Source organism: Grus americana, chromosome 9 (assembly GCF_028858705.1).
Source record: "Grus americana isolate bGruAme1 chromosome 9, bGruAme1.mat, whole genome shotgun sequence".
NCBI classification, from domain to species: domain Eukaryota; kingdom Metazoa; phylum Chordata; class Aves; order Gruiformes; family Gruidae; genus Grus; species Grus americana.
Genome location: NC_072860.1, coordinates 28,906,281 through 28,929,199, shown reverse-complemented (window position 1 = coordinate 28,929,199; position 22,919 = coordinate 28,906,281). Strand labels below are relative to the sequence as shown.

At 44.5% G+C, this 22,919-nt stretch overlaps 1 protein-coding gene across 8 annotated transcripts in view; it reads left to right on the top strand.

The window, feature by feature from the left end:
• The window catches only part of MED12L (mediator complex subunit 12L), a 150,225-nt gene that overhangs the window by 10,279 nt on the left and 117,027 nt on the right, over nt 1-22,919 (top strand). For 7 of the 8 annotated variants that reach the window (XM_054834627.1, XM_054834626.1, XM_054834624.1 and 4 more), the window contains exons 4-12: nt 1,121-1,280; nt 5,106-5,275; nt 5,914-6,024; nt 6,453-6,722; nt 8,856-9,005; nt 9,535-9,634; nt 9,822-9,958; nt 21,451-21,582; nt 22,734-22,860. In XM_054834627.1, the coding sequence (XP_054690602.1) occupies nt 1,121-1,280; nt 5,106-5,275; nt 5,914-6,024; nt 6,453-6,722; nt 8,856-9,005; nt 9,535-9,634; nt 9,822-9,958; nt 21,451-21,582; nt 22,734-22,860 (1,357 nt within the window). The remainder of the gene's footprint in view (nt 1-1,120; nt 1,281-5,105; nt 5,276-5,913; nt 6,025-6,452; nt 6,723-8,855; nt 9,006-9,534; nt 9,635-9,821; nt 9,959-21,450; nt 21,583-22,733; nt 22,861-22,919) is intronic. The other variant, XM_054834628.1, reaches the window with a different exon arrangement.

Below are 22,919 nucleotides of genomic sequence, written 5' to 3'. Positions count from 1 at the left end.
AGTGAGGGAAGGTGCGAGTTTCACCAGTTTTTGGTTTGTTGCTATGCAGTTGGTGAAGAACATGTGCTGCTTTGTCACCAATAGAGACACCAGAAAAACAAGAGCTTTGCTGTGCTCAAGCGTGCCACCACCTTAATTTTCTCCCTAACTTTCTGAGTGGTTAACTTTGTGACTAGAAGTGCTAGAGAGATTTCTTTCGTTATTTAAGTTTTTTTTTTTTTTAAATAACCAGATTTGTAAACGTGCTGATTACAGTAAATAAGCATGTTAAGAACACTGTGAAACTGATTCTGTAGAGTCCCTGAGCTGACCACTGAAGAGCATTACAGGAAAGGGTTAGTGCTTTGTTTGCTGCTGCCTTCAGCATTGATGCACCTCTGTTCTCCAGGCGCTCTGTTAGAAAGGCTGAGCGTGCTTGAAGGAGTAATGAGGATTTTTCGGTAGGGAATAGTAAGTGTAGCATTTGTGCCTCCACTCCCTTCTATTTCCACTGGGTATGAAATGTCTTCTTGTTCTCACATATGTTGCTTTAACAATGCATTTTAAAATTACTCTATGCAGAAAGGAGTAAGGATTGCTGTGCCAGAATAGAGTAACTTTTCACCTGGAAGTCTCGTGGGACCAGCCCCGTTGTGTGCGTGGCCAGTGCAGGCAGCATTAGCTCCCCAGGCTGCGCTGCCCTGGTGCGCTCTGGTTATTATGGACTGCCCTGAACCAGGGGCACCCATGAAACCGGCAGTGTCTATGAACTGAACCCTTCCCAAAACCTTGGTACACTTCCGTTTTCCAGAGGTTCTGAGGATCAGTTTGCAGGACTTTCTGCACTTTGGATGCCTTTGGCTGTTGAGAGGTTTGCTAGTGGCCCTGCAGGCATCTCTGAGCAGGGGAAGGATGGTCCCGGTGAAACCTGGGTGACACATGGGGCAGTATCTCTGTTTTGTCAAGTCTCTGTTTCTGTGTGTCCAGACAATAGGTGGTGTTAGCGTGGTGGGTTGGTGAAGAGGGCTGCCGCTCTCCAGGTAGTGCGGGGCTGAGCAGAGGAGGCCTGGGCTAACCCGCAGGTGCCAGCTGCTGTTTGGACTGTGTGCTATAACTTCCTTCCTGTTTTGTTTCATTTCAGGTTCCTATTCTCAGTAAAAAAGAAGATGTTTTTGCTTATTTAGCAAAATATTCTGTGCCACTGCTGCGAGCAGCATGGCTGATCAAAATGACATGTGCCTACTACGCTGCTATTTCTGAAGCTAAAATCAAGAAACGCCAGGCCACTGACCCAAATATTGGTAAATAAACATCTCTAATGTCTAAATGCGTAGTAATAGGTGAAGGGTCCTGCTCCTCTTGTTTGTGGCTTTAGTGTTACTAGGTGTCCAGAGAGGTATCTTTGTAGTGGGAAGGGGAATAAAAATTTTTTTAAATCAGTTTTGCTTAGAAATGTGTGTCAGAGTACAAAGAGCTGTGCAGCATACCTCCTGCCTTGTTGGCTGCTTCTCCTCCCAGCTGATTCCTCCCTAAGTCTCCAGGCACAGCATCTGAGGAGTTGCCTGTGCTGCGTCTTCACCACCGACACCGCTCTCGGTGCGGGTGGCAGGAGTGGCAAAGGCTGTGCTAAGATAAATGTTACTGGGGAATGGACAGAACTGCTAATTCAGAAAGCTTGGAATGAAATGTTAATTTCAAAGCTTATTTCTTAGAACATAGGTGGCAATGTGTTCATTTTAAATACAAACCTTAAATGACACTGCCTGGCACCAAGCCAGTGGGCCAAGCAGTGAACACCTTTAAGGTGTTCAAAGGTACTGTTATCAAAGTTGTAGTTTTACTCTCTCGATTTACATATGCTACCTGCAGCTCTTCTACTGTCTGGAATGAATGTTTGCCACCTTTGTCCTCAAAATAACTGTGCTCAGAACAGACAATTTCACTGCCGTTTAGCAGCATCTCTGTACTGCTGCAAGAAATGTCTACTTCCTGCCAACTCATTCTGTTGTTTCTTTCAAACTTTGCTTTGTGGTTTTTAAATTGTTATTATTTGTAAGCTCATAACACTAGTTTTCATTATGACTTCCTAGGTAAAGCCTCAAAAGTGTATTTTCTAGCAAACATCCTATGTTTGTTCTTTGTCGATAGTTTTAAAAATACTTTTAAAAAATCAGTCTGATTTTTAGAGACAGAGGGCAAGGGGGTGGCAGCACGTGTGGCTGGCAAGAAGGAAAAGAGAAACCTGCCCAGATACCAAATCAGGTTGGTATCTATAAAGTAGAATTTTCCACTTTACAGGGACAGAAATGTGTTTGGGTTAGTGCTTAGACACTGTTTAATTTAGGGTTAAATGCACTACTTTGCTAACCACTATACCTTTGAAGAAGAGCTGAAAGACCAATAAAAAGCATGCTTTGCTAAAGAGTATCCTTGAAGAGCTGAAAAACTGATAAAAAGGAAACATCCTGCCCCAGAAGGCGCCCAGAGCTGGGTGATTGCTAGAGGCCTGGAGTCAACAGAAGTCAGTGGTAACTAGGGGAAGGGAAAGGTGGCTGGGGGAGTTCACAACCACCTACCCAATTAAAGGACTCTGCAATTCACCCCCACCCTCAAGGAGCATGCCTGCTAATTTAAATATGCTTAATCAATAGCAGATGATGCAGTAATTACTAACCAATTAGTGTAAATTTAGGCAGGTTTTTCTAATCCTGTAACACAATAAATGTGTTGTAGATTCTGCGTGTGGCGTGCTAGCTTTGTGGAATTACCACCTAGCGCCCATCTCTGCGCAGACATGAAATAAATAAAATACCTCTGTGCGTATATTGGCGTACTGCACGCCAGGTAAACGAGCCCACCTTTAAGACAAGCAAGGTTGGTGTATGAGCTCTGGGAGGCTGCCGTGCTGGGGTTAGCCTCTCTGTAGTGAGGTCAGTGCTGGTTTGGTGGGACGTTAGCGCGGTTCCTCCTCTGACACGGGATGGGTTCAGGCTCCTTCCAGCTGTTTGGGCACTGCTGAGCAGGGCTGGGTGACTCGCTCCTTCCTTCTCTCAAATTCCCCTTTTGTCCTTGGCACCAAGGGATGCTGAAACAGCCCCTCTCTCCAACCTCTCAGGTTGTCCTCCCTGTTCTCTTGAGTGACAGAAGCGTTTTTGGGGTAGACCCTAGCAGGAGGCTTGGAGCAGGCAGCGAGGGCGAGTTGATTGCTTTGCTCATCTGATGTGAGTAGCTCTGCTAGGGATAAGGGAGCACCTGTGGCTCTGCTGTGGGGGCTCAAGGGGTGATGCTGTGCACCAGGACTGGGGCTGCGCCTCCGCTTGGGAACTGTACTGTTACGGTGTAATTAAAACAAACACCCTCCTCCTTGGTTGTCTGGGAGTGGGGGAAAAAGGAGAGTAAGGAGGAGGTGAGGAAAGCTACGGTTGTCCGCTCTGTTGTGATAAATTGATCTAGACCTAGTTTGCTCTGGCTGGGAGTAGTAGCTCTTTAAAATAAAAGGAGTTTATGCTGACTGGGAAGGTGCAAGGCGGTGGTGTGCCTTGGGGGGGTAGGCAGGCACTCCTGCTCTGGCTCTGCTCAGGGCTGGCACTGCGGGGGGCCCCGCTGCACAGCGAGGATGAAGGAAGACAGTAAGAGTGTCTGTGGGCTGCGGTGCCCATGAGTTTTATCAGTGAATACTCTGGGGTACGTTGCTGAAGGTTACGTCCTCTGTCCAAATTCCCTGTTTTGCAAAGGTTGTTGAGAGCTTTTTGGGAAATAGTTTGCCACGGGTTACTGAGCAGCCTTTGACAGTTCCCAAAATGTTTTATATCTGTGCCTCCGGTACAATTGTATTGTTTCTAACTCAGTGGCACAGAGATATTGGTAATTGCTTTGGGAAAATTATTCTTTCATACTGTCACATGAAATAAGTTTGAAGTAGTGGATTTGGAATGGTTTTCCAAAAGTAAGTGAATGTTTGAAGTAAATGTACTCAAACTGCTCTATGAAAACACTACAACCCACTAGCTTTGTACAGAAATTCCAGTGGATTTGGATAGAACAGCATTCACTGTGTAGTCTGTATATGTTGACAGAACTGCCAGTTACAAATGCAAAGGGAAGAAAGAATGAACGGGCTAGCTAAAGTCTGAGGTGGGTAGTAAACAGCAAAAATAGCTGTGTGTGAGAGTGGTAGTTCCTGTAACTCTGACAGTAAACAGGCATAGGTTGTCAAAGCAACTGCATTATGTATTCAGAAAAGAGTGTGCTCTTCTGTATTTAATCAGCATGCAGCATATTTTAGCTCTGTCACGTGTTTGTCTCTGAGATATTAACAAATATCCTGGATTGTTCCAGTTAAAAGAACGCCTTCCTTGCAATTCCTTTTTTCCCAAAGCTTCATGTATGTGACCAAGCAAGTTACTTTTGTTCACTAATTTCTCCAAGTTATACTAAATGCAGAATCACTGCTGAAGCAGAGAGAAAACCTGATAATTTTTAGTAGGTTTGTGTATTTGCTGAACAGCACCTGCTGATGCATCCAGGGCGAAGGAAAGATAATCAGTGTTATTGGCAGACCTCTGCACTGTGCTGGTCACTCTGACCTAAGAAACTGCTCTGGAGCTTTTTGCATTCTCATCAGAGTAAAAATCTGGAGGAGTTGTTTGTTTCAGAGTGATTATAGAAAGAACAATTTTATATCCCATTGCTTGTGCAAAGTGCCATTGAGTTTTACGTTGGCTGTGTTTGGAGGGGGATGGAAGAGGAGAGTAAAGGTCCAGATGGAAGGAAGTAATGAAATATATTTATTTTATCTATTTCAAGGCTGTTTTGTGGCTGAATGCTGAAATCCAATGAAAGAGACAGGTGATTGCCTAAAGGCATACCTTGTGTCAGTGCTTTTTACATCATGCTGAGCAAGCAGCTACTTGCACTCTTGACAGTATGTGTGCTTTGAGACCATCGCACAGGAGGGGCACATAAGAAGCCCATTAATTCACAATAGGTGCTGCATTGTGCAACTGTGTGTTAATATTTTGGAGGAATATTTTTGATGACAAAGGCAGTATAAGTTTGTTTCAATTCTCCCTGTGAAAGAAACCTTTTATCACTTGAAGTGTTCTAATTGTAAACTTGTTTTGTAGAATGGACTCAAATTATAACCAGATACCTTCGAGAGCAGCTGGCAAAGGTTGCGGAGTTTTATCATGGGACTTCCAGTCAAGGCAACAGCTCTGTAGTGATGCCTCAAGAGATGGAACAAGCTCTGAAGCAGTGGGAATATAATGAAAAATTGTCATTTTATATGTTTCAGGTAATACCTTAAGAAGTGAATGGATTTTTTTTTTTTTTTTTTGAGGTTACCATTCCTGGAGAGTTTTGGGACTTACTGGTAGCTTTTGTCATAAGACTTGCATAAATTGTAAATGCTAATTCATTACAAAGATCTGCTTGCTGAAAAAGCTTTGACTTGCTTAGCGTGTTTGATCGCGATTGCAGCAATGTACTCAATTATTCCATCTCTTCTACGTTATCCCATCTTTTAAGGGTGTTGTAATGATTGTGGGTCAGGCTGAGGCCACTGGGATGTTGGAGTGGTGGCCTGGCTGTTCAGTTCCATGCGGTTCTAGCACAGAGTAACTGTCTGGTTATTTCTGCCCAAGGACAGAAACAGCAGAAGGGCTGCTGGGAGGGAGCGAGTCTGTCGGCAGTGAGTCGGGCAGCCTGCGAATCCCAGCTGCAGAGATGACTGGTGCTGTGCGCACTTGCTTCCCTGCCCATAGGGCTGCCGTGATGGTAGCTGGTCCCTGTGTGTGCAGTGGTGGTTGGGGGTCTTGGTAGCTCTGTGCTGACGTGGGTGATGAGAGCTAAACCAGAAATGAACTAAAAATTGTAATTACACACCTTCTTGTTCAGTGCTCCCGGTTAATGTGTTACTTTAAATCCTTTAAGGAAGGAATGCTCGAGAGACACGAGTATTTGACATGGATACTGGATGTCTTGGAAAAAATCAGACCCACTGATGATGATCTTCTTAAGCTGTTGTTGCCGCTAATGTTGCAGGTACATGCATGTTTTAAATCCAACATCAATATAAGCGTGGTATTTATATGGTAAACGATTTTAATATTTGTGGTGGTAAAATCTATATAAACATTTTTACTTAGGACGTTTAGGGAAATATATTGTACAGTGCATGTTTGGAATGTTTATAAACACCTTTAAAATGTTCATGCTTTATACTCCTTAACTTGAATTGGTGGAAGGATTCTGTTACTGTAACTGGTCCTGGAGGGCAGATGAAATTTTTAAGAGACAGAAGTACAGATTTGTGTTTGAGCTGCTCTCTTTTCTTTTTTTTTTTAACGTATGGACTCTTAAATATTGGAGGTGATCCCTTCTAGTTTATGCATGTCCAACATTAGATTGTTAAAGAAAGCGAATATATGGAGTAGACTGTGTAATAAACTATGCATTTTCTTAAATTTCAGTATTCGGAAGAGTTTGTTCAGTCAGCTTACCTGTCCCGTCGCCTTGCTTATTTTTGTGCCAGACGCCTATCTTTATTGCTAAGCGATGGTCCTAACCTTGTAGCTGCACACTCTCCTCATATGATTATCGGACCGAGTAACCCTCCTCTGGCAGCCCCGAGTCCGACTGCCCCTGGTCCCGTGGTGAGCCCGGTACAGCTGGCCTGCTCAGATTTCCTCTCCTGCCCTCAACACCGTCCACTGGTGTACGGACTTAGTTGCATGCTGCAGGTAGGCCAGTCTTCTGTTGTTCTTTGTTTTCAAGGCCGTAGCCATTCAGTTTATTGGAAAACAGAGGGTTTTTTGGGTGTGACAAGGTGTGCTAGTTGCGGTTTGAAATGTACCTGCGTCCATTAAAGGGTGAGGACTGAGTGGGTGGATTCTCCACACCGACTGAGGCACGATGGTGGAACTGCCTGGAGAAGTTTGTGCTGCCCATGTGTCTGTCCGCACCTCTGCTGCGGGAAGGAGCGACTCTGCTGCTGGGGTGGCCAAGCCTTCCCTCTGTGATGGAGTGTTCCTGGTCGCAGTAATGCTCTGCGCATCTCGTCACCTTCTCATCACCAGCGAACCTGCGTGGTTGCGCCAGACCCCGTCTGTCTGCTGAGTGCGGCTGGACAGAAGACAGTGCCGAGCTCTAAGCTGTGAGGATTTCCTTGCTTCTTCCAGCTTGTCACTGATACTTGGAGCCACTGCGGGCTGCTTCGTTTTGGTTTTGTCAGAATTATGAGCAATTTATATTGCCTTATCAACTGCCACAGTTTTTAAAACAGTGGAACAGAAGAGCCTGTTCGCTTGCGCTTGTTGCTCGGCAATAGCAGAATTGTCAAGAGAGTAATTATTTTCTAAAAAAGGACTTGTATGCTGAGCTGCAGTTGTTTGCCTTCCTGAGTGCTGACCTGGTGAGACTTCCTCAAACCCTTCTGCTGTTGTCTGTTCAGTTGTCTGTCTCTGGGGGTTGCACAGAGATGTCCTGCTGGTGGCACCAGGAGTATGCTGATGTTCATCAGGTCACAAAATCACAGAATGGCTGAGGTTGGCAGGGAACTCTTCAGATGATGTCGTCCACCGCCCCCACTCAGGCAGGGTCAGCTAGAGCAGGTTCCCCACGACCGTGCACATCCCACTGCATTTTTAACACCTCCACCACTTCTCTGCTCCAGCGCAGGACCACCCCTACAGTAAAAGAGCACTTTCTTGTGGTACGCAGCTCCTCTCCAAGGGCTTCTGCTTTGCTGTATGCAGGGAAGGCTCAGTCGGTGCTATCTGAGGAAAGAAAGTGAGAGGGTATCTGCATCCCTTCCTCTGCTGAGGGTATCTGCATCCCTCTGTCTGCTGAGGGTGCGTGAGTCAGGAAGTTAGATCCCGTCTCGCTCTCAGCGTGCCGTGACTTTTTTCCTCTTGAACATAGATCTGTCATCAGAACATCAGCGTTTGTCTCCATCCTGGGCTGCTGGGGTATGCTTGTGTGCTCTGGCAGCTTTACAGCTTTTCTCTACTAGCAACACAGCTGGTAATCTTTCTACACTTCCTGTGCTGTTTTGGGTTTGTGTGTGTGTTTTCTCTGCTCTTTTTTTCTACCCTTTTTCTTGTGCTACCGAGTGGATCCGGAGGACAGCTTGGATTCAGACAAGCTCTGTCTTTTCAGAGGAGCATTTCTCTGGGCAATGTTTTTGCTAAGGTGCTGCTTTGTAATCCAGATCTGGACTGGGGGAACTTCCCAAGAAGTAATCCAGCAGTCTCAAAAATAAACATCTATAAGATTAATCAACTTCCATCATTTTAGATAATATTTAAGGTCTGACCCCAAACCACCAAAGCATTCAGCTTTTGCTCTGTATGATACCAAATGCTACTGGGTAATAGGAACCTGCTGACGAGCCGTTGTAACATGACTGTTTTGAAGGCTGTCAATGCAAAATCTTGCTTTTGAAGTAAATCTTAAGTTTATGGTGCATTTCAATGACTCTCTTCTTAAATTTTATTTTTTCACATGTGGCTTCTTTCTGTAAGCTGAACACCAAGTGAGTTCTTTTTTCTAAAGCCCATTCACGTTTCACAGAAAGGACCTGACTGAAGTTAACCTTTGGTGATGTTCTTTGGTGTTATGAAAGCAATACAAATGGGAATCGAACACATATATTTAAATAATTTTTCTAATAATGAAGAAGGAAAACAATATAGTAGTTGAATGTCCTCAAATGGATGTTTTAAAATAATTGTGCATAGGCCTGTCCTTGTTTCTTTCACTGTAGTAGTTAGACCAAAAGTGATTCTAGTTTCATGGACTCTCTTATTGTTTGTATTGTCTATCACAGGTGTTTAGAAAAAGAAATTACTTCTGTTTTGTACTATTGCTTGCAGACTGTAACTCTTTGTTGCCCAAGTGCCTTGGTGTGGAATTATTCCACAAATGAAAATAAGAGCGTCAATCCAGGCTCACCTCTGGATTTACTTCAAGTTGCTCCATCTAGTTTACCTATGCCAGGTGGCAACTCAGCTTTTAATCAGCAGGTAAGCTTTTTTCATTGTCAGATTATTAAGATCTGTTTTATATCCCAAGTAATGAGTTGTGATCGTTAGGACTGCAGCCAAGTTTAGATAGTTCTGTAGGTCTAGTTTCAAGACTAGTGTTGTGCTAATTTTTGATGGTCTGTCTTTGTACTTCATTCAGGTACTGATTTTGTGAAAATATCAGGAATTTTATTTAAGTTCAGATGTTTTCTGTTATTAAACTGAAATTAAGATGTAAAATGGCAAGTAGGAAGCTTGGTGCACTGTATTGTGAGATGCAAATGTTCATACGTGCTGAAAGTTAACTTTTGCTGGATTGATTGTAAGCAAAAGATGTTTTATTGTGCAAGGTGATTCGTAACAGACAAAAACATTCAAACAGAACGTACTTCAGTTTGTTGTTCCCAAACATAGGGAGTGTTGCAGAACACCGTAGGGTACCTTGCTCCTGCTGAGAAAGCTGTCACAAACTTGAAATGAAAATTGAGACTTCCCACCACTAGCTAATTAGCAACTATCTTTTTTACAGGTTCGGGCAAAGATTTATGAAGTAGAACAGCAGATAAAGCAAAGAGGTCGTGCTGTGGAGGTGCGGTGGTCTTTTGACAAGTGCCAAGAATCAACTGCAGGTAAGACAACTCAAAATGAGATGAACGTTGGGAGCTTTAGGGTTTACGTCTGTTCTTCTTTGAGTATACTCCTGTTGCACCGTGATTAATTCTAGTAATAGATTTGACAGATGGATGTAATGCAGTGTCTACCTGTGGAAACCTTTTTTTCCCTTTTTTTTTTTTCTCCTCTAACTCCCATCTCTAGGGGTGACCATCAGCCGAGTTTTGCACACCTTAGAAGTGTTGGATCGACATTGTTTTGACAGATCAGATTCCAGCAATTCAATGGAGACACTTTATCATAAGATTTTCTGGGCAAATCAGAATAAAGAAAACCAAGAGGTAATGGCTACACTTTCCTCTCACTTCATCTGTAGACAACAGATTTTATTTTTAATGATGATAATTGTGTGTATATATATTTGATACAAAAGCTTTGTGGTTTTTTTGGTGGTTTTTTTCTTTACTACTCGACATTTGGTTTATTAAGAGAAAACAACTCTTTGCTGTTATAATTGAATTCTTCAGTTCCACGTACTGTAAACCTCATTTAGGAGAAATGATCTGTCAAGGTTTTGTGGTTTGTTTTTTGGGTGCTGCTAAGTAAAATTCTGGATTATTGTTTGATAACAACTTTTACATCTACTGTAGAAAGTAGTAAATCAATAGGTTAAGTGTAGTAAAATATTCTAGAACTACTTATGTTTTTTGGTGTTTTTACCAGTGCTCCTAGAACCATTTTCAGAGATCATGAAAAACTTTATCAGAAATCTTTAACTTTTTACTGTTGTTTTTTGGGGGTTTTTTTGTTTGTTTGTTTGGGTTTGGTTTTTTTTGTGCAGTGCAGATGATAATGTCACTGGGTCTACATAAAATGTCAAACTTTTGAGTGTCCTTGGAAAGCGTTTGGGGAAAAGAAATAGCCAGCTTTAATGATACAGTGTTTAAGTAAAATTTTAAAGTGGAAAATATTAATGAATCTGTCATAGCTGCTCATGTTAATGTTTTAAAAAACTTTTATGCAAAATGGCTTGTTTTTTGAATACACTTGTTCATCACTATAGGTTCTCAGCGATTGATGGTCATAATTTAAGACCCTCTATTGCACAGAAATACTGCATAGTAATTGTCAATCAGCATTTTAATGACTTTGCAGTGAACAAGCAGAATTATGGTGTTGGGGGGATAACACAGAATCACAGAACCCCAGCCTGGTTTGGGTGGGCAGGGACCTCCCAGCCCACCCAGTGCCACCCCTGCCATGGGCAGGGACACCCTCCACTAGCCCAGGTTGCCCAAAGCCCCATCCAACCTGGCCTTGAACACTGCCAGGGAGCCAGGGGCAGCCACAGCTTCTCTGGGCACCCTGTGCCAGGGCCTCAGCACCCTCACAGGGAAGGATTTCTGCCTCACATCCCATCTCCATCTCCCCTCTTTTAGTTTAAACCCATTCCCCCTTGTCCTGTCACTACATTCCCTGATAAATAGTCCCTTTCCGTCTGGAAGTATTTCCAGAGAGATACACCTGCCAACAAACTCTGTATGTGAAGCTCAGAACCTGTAGGTAGGAGCAAAATGCTTGCCAGAGTTGTCTCTGTATTTCAAATACACTGCTATGGTAATGAGAGAGAGACAGAGGATGGAGAGCTCTTGTAGCAGGCACGTGAAGTTGTTGAATGTTCTTAACCCTAATGCTTGGATGAAGTCAGGAGTTCAACACAAGTGTTTCTGTATTTTTAAAATGGGTAGGGTGCAGTATGCTCTACTGTTTGAGTCCTGGCTTTTTGTTTTCATCGGCTTTTGGGGTCAGATGATGTGGTTTTCTGCTGTTGCCCTTCTACAGTTGTATTTGTATCTTTTTTTTTTTTCCTTCTCCCTGTCTGCATTCCAGAAGGTTTTTCTGACTTCCAACTACAATTGTACTAACAAACTGTATCTTTGTGTTCCAAAAGGCAGTGTTGGTAGGGAGGCTTCTGAAAGTAAGGTAATTATTCTGTTCTTATTGTAGGTTGTCTGCTGTTATTGCCTTTGGTTTATGGTACATTATGACTTGAGGTCGGGTTGCCTTGAAAACATGCCTGTTTTGTTCCCTACACAGCTCTCTTAAAGATGTGCTCCCCGGTTCTGGGTACCAGACATTTCTATGAAGGCCCGTCTAGTTAATTTGCAGGGCGCTCTATCTTCTAATGGCATAACATTTTACTCCAAGATGAAGCATGTTGAGTAGGAGTAAAGCAGCATCATCCGTAAGTGACAATGTGCCTGTGTTTGCACAGTAGTCACAGGAGACTGTAGGGAGGGCAGAAGAAAAGAAGATGCTGACCTCTTTCTGAGAGAAGAAAACTTAACTTTGAAAGTTTCAGTTTTGCCTTACTGAGTCTGGAGCTGATAGGAAATAAAACTTTTAAATTATCTGCAGCTTCTTAACCACCTCTGAGTTTTCCAGACTGTTAGTTGTTGCTTGGTGTGAGCTTAACTTTTGGCAGCTGGACAAGAGGTTGCCTGGGGATGCCGAATGCCCAATTGATGGTACTCGTGCATTTAGACATTTGAACTTCCAAAGTTACGTTCGAGTTAGCAGTGCAGTGTTCAGCTACTTGCTTCCTGGGCAGGCTGGCGGGTGAGCACCCGTGGTTCCGGAGCAGGGCTGCGGAGCTGCTAGACGGCCGCTGGATGTCGGCGCCTCCCTGCACCGACTGCACATCGGCTGCGGTGCTGCAAGGTTAAGATCACAAGGACGCCGCCACGTGCAATGCTGTTTGTCTTTTTTTGTCACTGTTTCCTTCCCCCTTAAGTTTACTTAGGCTGTTTTTTCTTGGCAGAAAAGGCCATAAGTTACGAGGTCGTGTACGCTCAGTTTTCAGCTGGCAACTCATGACTTTTGTTTTGTAAATAAGATGTCCATCACTCGGATGTCTGCTTACTGACATTGTTATTTAAAGCAGAATGTACTTTGAAGGACAGCTGTCTAGTACCCTGGTTTTGATGTGAGCCCAGCTGGAACATGTTTGGAACCTTCTTCCTGTCTGTTTTTCCTGCTGGATTGCAGAACATTGCTGTGAAGACTGCAGATGATGCCAGTGCAAGTGTGCGTGAGAGCGATGCTCCAAGGCATGTACTGGAATGGAAGGAAGGTGTCTCCTGATGCAAAGTGCTTAGGCTCTGAGAGAGACTGAAAACAAATGTGCTCAGTATGCTGCTTTTATACATGCTATTGATTTCTTCAGAGTTGTTTTAATATATATCTCATGACTTTCAAGCGTCAGAGCAAAAGTAAGACTTAGGGGAAGGGGCTGGAATGAGGGAGGGTAGGTGGGTGTAGAGAGGTTAGCTGGAAGGCCAAGTGGAAGAGTTTCTTTTCATACTGTGGGGAGATGCAGAGGAACAGTGCTGAAGGCTGGGATCTGGTGACATTGGTGACAGAACGTCAGAGAGCAAAATGGAGAAAAATGTGGGGTGAGGGGCTGAGCTGTGGCCATATGTTGAGTTCGAGTAGGACAAATAGGGCAGATGGATGGCAGCATTGAACAGAGCTCAGATTTTGAGCATCATGTTGCGCATGACAGAGACGGCACGCTGAAGCTGTGTGAGAAAATGCGATGACCAGACCCGCAACAAACCCTCCATCGTCAAGAGAGAGGCCACAGAAGTGGAGAAGACTTAGCATGGAGGAGCACTGCTTGCATTATTAAATGCTGCATTATTAAGCAGTCTTTAAATACGAGATAAGAATTGCATTGCAATTTCTCACCAGCTGTCCCTGTGTCTTAAGAGTGATGGTCCCTGTGTAATCCCATAGGAATAGCTTCATCTGAGCCTTAATCATGGATCACAGCCTGGGTGCTCCTGGGTGGTAGGCTTCCTCCCAGGCACGGGGCTTCCATCGGCTCTGTGTGTAACCCAAAAAGTAGCACTTACTACATCTGTCAGATGCTCAGCTTTTAATCTGTGAAGTTCCAAATGATAATAACAGTTGTTAAATTCTTTTGATGTGAAGGTCTGACAGCCAATAAAAATGTAATACCCCAATTAATATGGTAAGAACGATGCTACCTTGTGAGTACGCCCATGTGCACAGTGAGTAATACAAAGGACCTTTCTAATTCTGCTTCACTGACTTGTGTAGAGTTTCTCAGCAGATTTGGCTGAGTAGGAGGATTTGAAATCTAGAAATCTATGATGTGGCATAAAGCAGTAAATTCGCTTTCATTTGAGATGCTATTGCACAGAAAACTACTGGCCTTATTTGTAGCTGCAGGTATTTTCCATCTGGCATTTCCTTGACTCAAAACATCTCTTGTGCACAGCTCCAGAATGATTACCACTGTGATGGTTATTGTGGAGGTATCTTTAAATAAATAAATCCAGTTTGTATTGCTACCATATAGTTTTAAATTAGAATAAAATTGTGTTGCACTCATCCAGATTTAGAACACCTTTGATTCCTCTCCACGCCCTTTTAAAGATCAGTCCCGCTGAAGCCTTGAGTCAATTTGTGCAATGACAGAGTCCTCAGAAGAGTGAGCTAGAGAATGCAATAGCGACTTTTCCATGATGTCTGTGAAAACTCTTTGAGTTCACCTGTCATCTTCCTGTGGCTTAAAGCCACCCGACTCTCACCTAACTTCTGCTCTGCCTGTATTTCATTATCTGTCACGGTCTTTCACAGGCACAACTAAGGAAGGGAATTGAGAAAGGGATTTATTTTTTTTCTCTTGTTTTGGTTTAGAATGGTTGGTGAGACTTTTTATCTTGTCAGTCTGTGTGTAGAAAAATACAATTTGGTTAGGTATAGCTTGAAATACACCTAAGCAGCGGGAGGGATACCTGGTAAATGAAACTTCATACCAGCATTTTCTAGCTAGTATGCAGTAGTAAATGGATGAAGAGAGAGCGCGCTTGATTTTTTTTTTTTTTTTTTTTGAGGACTGGTGCTGAATTTCTTGAAATTGTTATGTAGAATCCTGAAACTTCAGGGGTATTTGTGCTCTCAGATTGCTTTTAAAGTTTAGGTCTCTGAACTTGTACTTAGGTCTTGTTTCTCACGTTGTCTTTGAAGTTCAACTGAGTTCTTATGCCAAGAGATGTTTCTCATTTTAGAGTGAAAAGGTCCAGTTTTGAACTTGGTTCTCACGAAGAGGGCTGTTACAAATGCAGAGAGTTACTATTTGTCTTTGCTGGAAATGAAACAAACAGAAACCCCAACCCGCTGTGTCTGTGGGAAGGAGGCCTAAGGATGCCTTTTCAGTTAGTAAGCTACGATTTAACAGTCTGTTACTGCCTAAGGGACCAGAATCTGAGTATGTTGGGATGCACGACGGGTAGGAGAGGCAAGATGAGCAAAATCGAATGGATTGACGTATCTGCAGAATCAGAGCCTATTTCCACAAGCGCTGGGTAAATAGAGCATGTTCTGAGTGTTCTTGTGATACGGTTAATAACGCACTTAGCATTAGGTCAGTTGCTCAAATTGCTTAGTTGTCTGTGGCCTGTTTGTCTGGGCATTTTCACTCTCTTATTCAGTAACACTGGGTTCCTGCTCACCTAGTTGTCTGAGGGAGTTACAATACAAGGTCTCTCTGGAAGGGAAAAATTTATTCTGTCACTTAAATAACTGATGGGGTCCTTAAAAAGAACACACAACTTGTTTTTTCTTTCCATATTAGACAACTTCCAAGCAGTGGTTAATATTTTGTTGAACGTGGTCTCATAATTTCAAGCAAAATATGCAAACTGTACGCCAATAAAAGGGTTCGTTTGAGCCGTTAGTGCTGCGGTGTGCGTGCAGAGCTTGCCTACTGTCCTGTAATGACTTTGTTCCTCTCGGGCTGCAGTCAGAGGCATCTCTTCATACTCGGTATTTTAGCGTGCACTGCTAGTGTCAGTGCATTTAGTTGATTTAAGAACCCCAAGCTTTTGAGGACGGTTTTCCCATAGTGAGCTGTACACCTTGAGAGCCCCTTGTTACGGGTATGCAGACGTGTTCGCCGATGGAATGAGCTGCCTGACTGTGTCTGTGAGGGAGCTAACTTGTGCGGGCTGGGCGTTCTGAGCCAGGCAATTGTGGATGGCACAGGCCCATTTTTTTTTCCTACAAAAATCCAATAGTGCTCTTTTCCTGGCTCTTGTCATCTTTCCTCACCCGTTCCCTTTAGAAAGGTGAGTTGTACTAATAAATATTGCTGTATTAAAAAAAAAAAGCTTAGTATTTAAAGGGAATGTTCTTAAATGAGAAAGTTCTACAACGTTAGAAATAAAGCAGCTTGTATTTTGAGACTGAACTCTACCATAGTAGGAAGCAATGAGATTTTTTGTTGTTTTTTTGTTAATCATCTTCATGATTGAAGGACAGACTGGCTTCCTGTGACACAGACTTGACTTGCAATAAGCACCTGCTCAGATTTGTCGAATGATTTGGTTGAATACATTTTCAATATCTTCCTGTTTTGAAAGGAAAAGGAATAGCCGTGTGTGTGTGTATGTACGTATGCATATATGTATACACCAAGTATCTCACTTATATCCTCTGCAGGCATCTGTGACTGGCACAAGAGCACACCCGCTGCAAGCCTTTTTGCCCCGTTAGCCCCCGAAGCAGCAGTGTGTCTCGGTGGGAGCAAAGGCTTTCAGGTGCTGTTGTTACCTCTCCCTTGGGACGTATCGAGGCCAGCAGGCGTGGTGCGGTGGTGCGAGAGGCACCGAGTTCCCGTAAGAGCTCTGAGCGCGCAGAGGATGCTCGGCTGGGCTGGGCGGCAGGTCCCCGGTGTGCCCGCCGGCCCGGGGAGCGGTGGTGACAAACAGCACGGGCATTCCCCGCCGGCACCGAGTCACACACCTACCTGCTTTCTGGAGAGGTTTTGGTGAGGTGAGAGGAGGCTGGGGTTTCCTTCTGCTTAGTGATCTGATCTCCTGGGTGTTACACCCTGCTCTTCCTGCCTCCGCCACAAAAAGATGACTTCTGCAGTCCAGATGCCTCAGCGGTGCCCTTGGCTAGTGCAGAGTCAAACTAGTTCCGCAGTAGCAACATTTAATTAAATAATAAAAGCAAGGACTAGTGGGAAAAGGGCGCAGAGTTATGGAAAACAAAGGTTTAATAGTACTTCTGGCTTCCTACCTCCAAACCAATCAGTAGCATTTAATACTTTCCTGTGTTACTAGTTGCGGTGTGATTTTACTTTATTATAAGAACAAACCAACTGTTTTCTTCGCCACCTTCTGCACCAGTTACAAACAAGGCCTTTGGTTTTCTTTGAAGGAGCCTGACCAGTGGCTTTCAGAAGGCTACAGCTATTTTGAGTCACAGCTAAATAACAAATGTTGTGAGCTCTCTACACTTGAAATCTTGCTTCAAAGGTGTGTGCTACCTGGTGTAGACAATCTGTCCCGTTTGATGCCACCTTGAAGTGTTTTCCTTTCACTAGGACTTGTGGAAGGTTTGGGAGTCTCGAGGAAGGGCCTCGTCCATGGGAGGGCTTCCCCTGGCCCCAGGGAGTTGCCGTTCGTGCCTACCCACTTCTGCTCTCTGCTCCAGCTCCTGATGTTTTGTCTTCCCTACAGAATGGAGTCATTAAGTAACGTGTGAACTGATCTTTTTGTTTTCCTGCCCCTGAAATTTTAAGGGTACAAAAGTGATCTTGATGCTACTCTTCAAGGCAGTAGTTTGAGCCCCTCTGAAACCTACCCTTTCCTAGGCCAGCCTATCTGCAGGTACAAGATCCCAAATTAGACAAATCCAGAACCTGATTATTCTGAGAGGTGTTGCTTAATTGCATTCTTAGCATGTTTAAGTAAACACAGTGTCAGAAGGGAGGAAACCATGAGATGTAGCTGTTGTGAGAAAGCTCTGGGAGGAAGGAAGTCATGCAGCGTGCAGCAGGCTGCTGCGGCTGTGCAGCGGGGCCGGGGGCCACAGCTCTCCCGTGCGCGTTATCCACGTCATGGGCTGCGGCTGTCCCAGCACCCAGGAGCAGCACAGCCCGATCTGCACTCAGCAGAGCAGCGAGCGCTCAGCGATGGAGTTTCCAGCATTGGACTAACTCATTTTCCAGTTCGTGGCTCTACAGACGAGCTGTGGGTTGCTTAGCGTAGTCTTCCACTGCCCGTGTACTTACTGTAGGGGTTTTGGGTAATTATTTATATGGCAGGGACTTGATACAGCTTTCAAATGTATTTGTTATTGTCAGCCAAAAGCGAAATAAAGTATTTGATGGTTAGATACTTCAACTTTACCTACTGCTGCAGGGCCCCGTGTCCCAAGAGCCCAATGTATGGGGATGGCTCTGGTGATGCCAACTTGCCCAACAAAATTCTGCGTCAGAGGATTTAAATGATTATGTGCGCTCAGATAACTTTTTTTAGTTGCTGCACATGTTACTTCCTGAGAACCAAACTCACTGGTTTTAGGCACTAAAAAGTGGTGTGGTCGTAATTCTTAGATGGATAAACACTTTGATATTTCAAGTATTTATGGTGGGCTTTTTTCCCTTCAAAAGAGGTTATATTCTGCATCTGTGTGAAATGGCAGAATCAACGCTGTGATTTTTAAGGTGTGCAATCACTGCTAGGTATTTGATTTGTGGTGAGGGTGGATCCTGCATCTCTGAAAACATAGTTCTGCTTTTTATAGGTGTAGAATTGGGGAGTTATTTTTATATTTTTGCACTAATAAATATCACAGTGTTAGCAGATGACTCATTTAGGATCAGAATTAACAGTCTGCATTTTCTGCAGAGCTGTAGAACTGTCTCTTTCTCGTTGTTTAAGTTTAATACCACCCCCACCCCACAAACAGATTGTCCCTTGAAAATAAGCTGCTTGAAGCAAATCAGTCATTCTGTGAAATCTCCTGAAGTTCAGGTAGAGCAGACAAGGAATTAGTCTGTAGTTAACTTAGGTGGACCTCAATGCGGTCCTGACCAGGATAATTTCATGTTACTTTCTTGCGAAGTGCACGAACGTCTGTCCTTTATTTATCTCTTTTGCTAAAAGAATTTTAGTACAGAGCTACACGTGGAAGTGCTGTTCAAAAGTAAGGATTCACAGCATTTCTTGGAATAACTGAAACAACATCCAGCTTTAACAGAAAAGGAACAGATTGCCCTGGGTTTTCTCTTTTCTTTGGGCTGTCAAATGAGTAATTTATACAATCTTTAATTCCTAAAACTGTAAGTGTACAACTCACTGTTGATCACAACGGTATTCAGTTTCCACTGCACTTAATGTCAGTGAGCCTCATGAAAGACTGAAAAACACCAACCAAACATAGGATCTCTGAAAGAAATGTGCTTGGGTAAGTAAGCCTTAGCCCTTGATTATCGACAGTTGGGCGTGCAGTTCAAACGAGGTACCCTGTTAATTACAACCCGTACGTACAGACATCGCATCTCGTAACAAATGCTTGTGGCCTTCTGGCGTCTGGCTTTGTTACCTGGGGGTGCGCGGGCTCCGGGGGATGTGGGAGCCCACCGTGAGGTGGGTCGGTCTCGTATGACCTCCTCCCCGGTGTGCCTGCTCCGTGGGCTTGCTGCGGGCGCAGCGCTCCCAGCTCACTAGCCAGAGCGATGGCATCGGCGACTGCTCAGTATTGTGTTCGTAGTGGCCAGAGGTAAGCGCTTGGCACGTACACCGAGTTACAAATAATACTCGCTAAGACTCCAAAACCATGGGCACCTGAAATTTGGTTTGAATTTTGTTTGTGTCTGTTCTTGTATATGTGACTGGAGTTTTACTTTGGGCTGTTTTCACATTTGTCATAAGGCTTCAACATGTGTTCCCTTGGGCAGCGGCCGTGGAAGTGGTAAGCTCACCAGCTTCAGGCGCCGGGGGTTTCGCTTTTCAGTGCGAACTGTGGCTGAGTGGAGCTCTGAGGACAGCCCAGTAACGAGATGATGTTCTTGGCTTAGTGTCTCAGGCAGCGTCTGAAGGAAATGTTTGTACATGTGCACATGAATATACATGTCTCAGTGTGCGTCTGTGTGCTGGTGGTGTTTGTACAGTGTGCGTATTCCTTGGAGGAAAAGCACCCTCATTTCTCTCCAGTGGAAAATAACTGAAAGCCAAAAAATTTGCTTTCTTCTTCTACGATTTGACATTTCCCAAAACAACCTAAGCCCTTTTCTTTAGGCCAGAACAAAAGCATGTAGTAAGACTTTTATAGCCATTTTTTCCTTCAGAAGTACCCCAGGTAAGTCTTCCTTTAAACATCCCTTGCCAGGATTTCCCTCTCTGTGTTTGCCCTAGCACGGTGAGCTCTGGCCGTCGGCACTAGTGCCCCGTGGCCTCACCTCTTCAAGGCTTTCCCTCGCTTTTCTGGAGGGCTCAGTTGTAGGAGCATCGCCTGCTCCTTGCTCGAGAAGATAAGCTGCTGGGCCGTTGTGCGCGAGGTGCCATTCCCTGTAAGAAGGAGGGCGAGGAAGGTGCCAGGCTGCCGTCCCTGGGATGCAGTCCCTGGGATACCACAGGATGCGAGGCAGCACGGGCGCAGCTTCAGGGCACGGGTGACCTGACGCGCGTTGCCTCGGCTCTGAGCTGGGGTCTCCTACCTGAGATACAGAAGCACTTGGGTTTTTTGTTGGCATGGCTTCCCTCGTTAGCAGAAAGTCAGTGTGAAGATCAGACTCTTACAGTTCTGCACTGCCTCAAAAACACATGGTATCCATCCTTCTGTTGTTCCTGACGGCGTCTAACCGCAGCAGTGGTGATGTTACCATGTCACTTCCTTTGGGTAGCGGAGGAGCATTTTCCCCTTCCCTCCGCTCCCCCCACCCCTAGGCATGTAGTGTCTCCGGCCCGTTGAAGTGTACTTACAGGAGTCTTCTCTGCGTGAGGTGTGTGCACGTACACACCAGCCTTGTTTAGCACACCGTTGGCTTTGTATTTTTTGAGGAGGTGATTGGGATGGCTTTGAAGCAGTAACTTTGTGCTGATGGGTCTGTAATCCCTAGTCGCTCTGGAAAACGTATTTGCTTTCTGAGGGTGCCGTGCTCGACTCGAGCCCCTCTAATGTTTGCTTGTAAGTGTAGTGTCCCCTAAACTTGGGGAAAGAAGAAAAAAAATCACATCTGTTTAATTTGCAGGTCAGTCTTATGTTTAAGTGTTAGGGCTGGTAGCCAGCTTGGGCAGGAGCGAGGAGGTTCAGCAGCGCACAAGGAAAAAATACTTCCAAAATGTGGGTGTTAGTGGAGACAGAGATTAGGTGAATGCTCAGCAGATGTAAGCATACTATATCCCATTGCTATTCTGTAAATAGGGATTTTCTAAGGACTTGTACTGTTTCTTAAAATGTCTGTGTTAGGCACGCACGAGTCAGAAATCGAGCGTTTTGGGAGTTTTTTTTGACCTTGATTATGTGATAGATACCCCTTTTGAGGTTAGGGTTTTTTAGTTTGGTTTGTTTGTTTAATGTGTCAGTGGGATGCAAATAATGGTCTGGAAACAGACAGAGGAGGTTTGGAAGAATTAATGTAAGGAAAGCATAACTTCTGTGTGGTTAATTGGGTTGAGAGGCTCTGTGTGGTATGCTTTTCCTGTTTCTCTCGCTCGTAAAGCAGATCACCCCTTTCTGTTTTTGTGAAGCAACGTCATGGTAAAGGAAAATTTTGATTTGAGTAACAGCAGTGCGAAAACTGAGATTTCCGTCTCTTGCTTCCAGATTATATTGAATTTGAAAAGACTACAAGTAAAGCAAACGTGTGCATCTGCCAGCACTAAAGAACAAAAACCAGCTTTTGTTTTCATTCCCCAGAACATTGCTTGCCGTAAGCTGTTTGCTCAGAAATAAGCCTGTTGACTGCGTGGGTGAAATGGTTTTCTGTCTCTGCTCTCGCACTGAACAGGTAGCCCCGAACGACGAAGCTGTGGTAACGCTGCTTTGTGAATGGGCTGTAAGCTGTAAAAGGTCCGGTAAGCACAGGGCCATGGCTGTAGCCAAACTCCTGGAGAAGAGGCAAGCAGAAATTGAAGCAGAAGTAAGTTATTTCTACTTCTAGAATAGCCTGAACAATATGCTTAACAAGTAAGGTATTTCTGAATAAACATCACGTTAATCTCTACTCTTTACAAAACAACACAGTTGAGGGGGTGGGTGGGTGTGCGTGCTCCTGGTGGGGGGCTTGGGGAGCGTTCCGAACGACAGTCCGTTTTGAGGCAAAATCCGAGTGGGACTTTAAATCTCACATTCTGCAGAACTCCTTTGTTCTCAGGGGAAATGAACGTTCCACTGGAGAAGCGGGATGCTGTAGTGACATCTTTGATGTAAACTGTCGTTTGTCTGTCTGTCTGTCGTCTGCAAAGATCGTACCCCAGCCTGCATAAGCTGACGCTCCTCCCCGACACTGCAGCAGTGCTGAACCTGCTCTCTGGGAAGGATTCCACAGAGGCAGCGCGTGCCCCGCGGCCGTGCCGCAGCTCTCTGGGCCGGCCGTGCTTCTGCTAGCCCAGAGCAGCCTTGCCTTGGCTTCGCTGGCCGGCAGGCGGTTCTTACGGGATGGCTGTTCCGTTTAGGTTATTTTTCCTAGAAAAGAGGGTCCCTGGGACGGCGGCGCGTGGTGTCTGTCTCTGGGTGTGGGACTGGCAGATGAGAGCGCGCTCAGCAGTGCGTCTGTGCAGACAGACGTACAGACAGCGTGGGGTGCAAAAGGATTTTCGCTTTCCAAAGCGCCTCTGCTTTGTCCGCTCCTCGGCGCAAACCATTAATTAGGGGTAAGGGAGATTACTGTGCCGTTACTGCCTCACTCCCACCGCAGTCCACTCGCGGCAGAGATGTTTGCCCTGGGTTTTATTATATTTAGTGTCATTTACACAAACAAGAGGAGTTAACTTTTGTATTCACATTGGTCCCGGAATCTGTATCTTAAATTTTTGCTTTTATATGAAACCGTGTCATTGCAGATGATGGTACATGTCTCAGGCATTCAATAAGTAATCCAAAGTGATTAAATAAAATACCTTAGAAATAACTAGGTAATGGGAAAAACCTGTCATTCTAGAGCAAGTCTGGATTTTATGAAGTGGTAGGAAACAATCACACATATAGTTGCCTCAGATGCAAATTGTGGGAATATTATATGCATTGGTGTGTAGATATATGTTTTTTTTTTTAACTTATTTAACTGTGCAGAGATGTGGTGAATCTGAAGTCCTAGATGAAAAGGAATCTCTGTCTTCAGCCTCCTTGACTGGTTCCAGTCTTCCCGTTTTTCAGAATGTCCTGCTAAGGTTTTTAGATACGCAAGCTCCCTCGTTATGTGAGTATTAACTAATTTGTGTTCCAGAGTAGGGCAGAAGCAGCTAGTCTGCTCTTTGG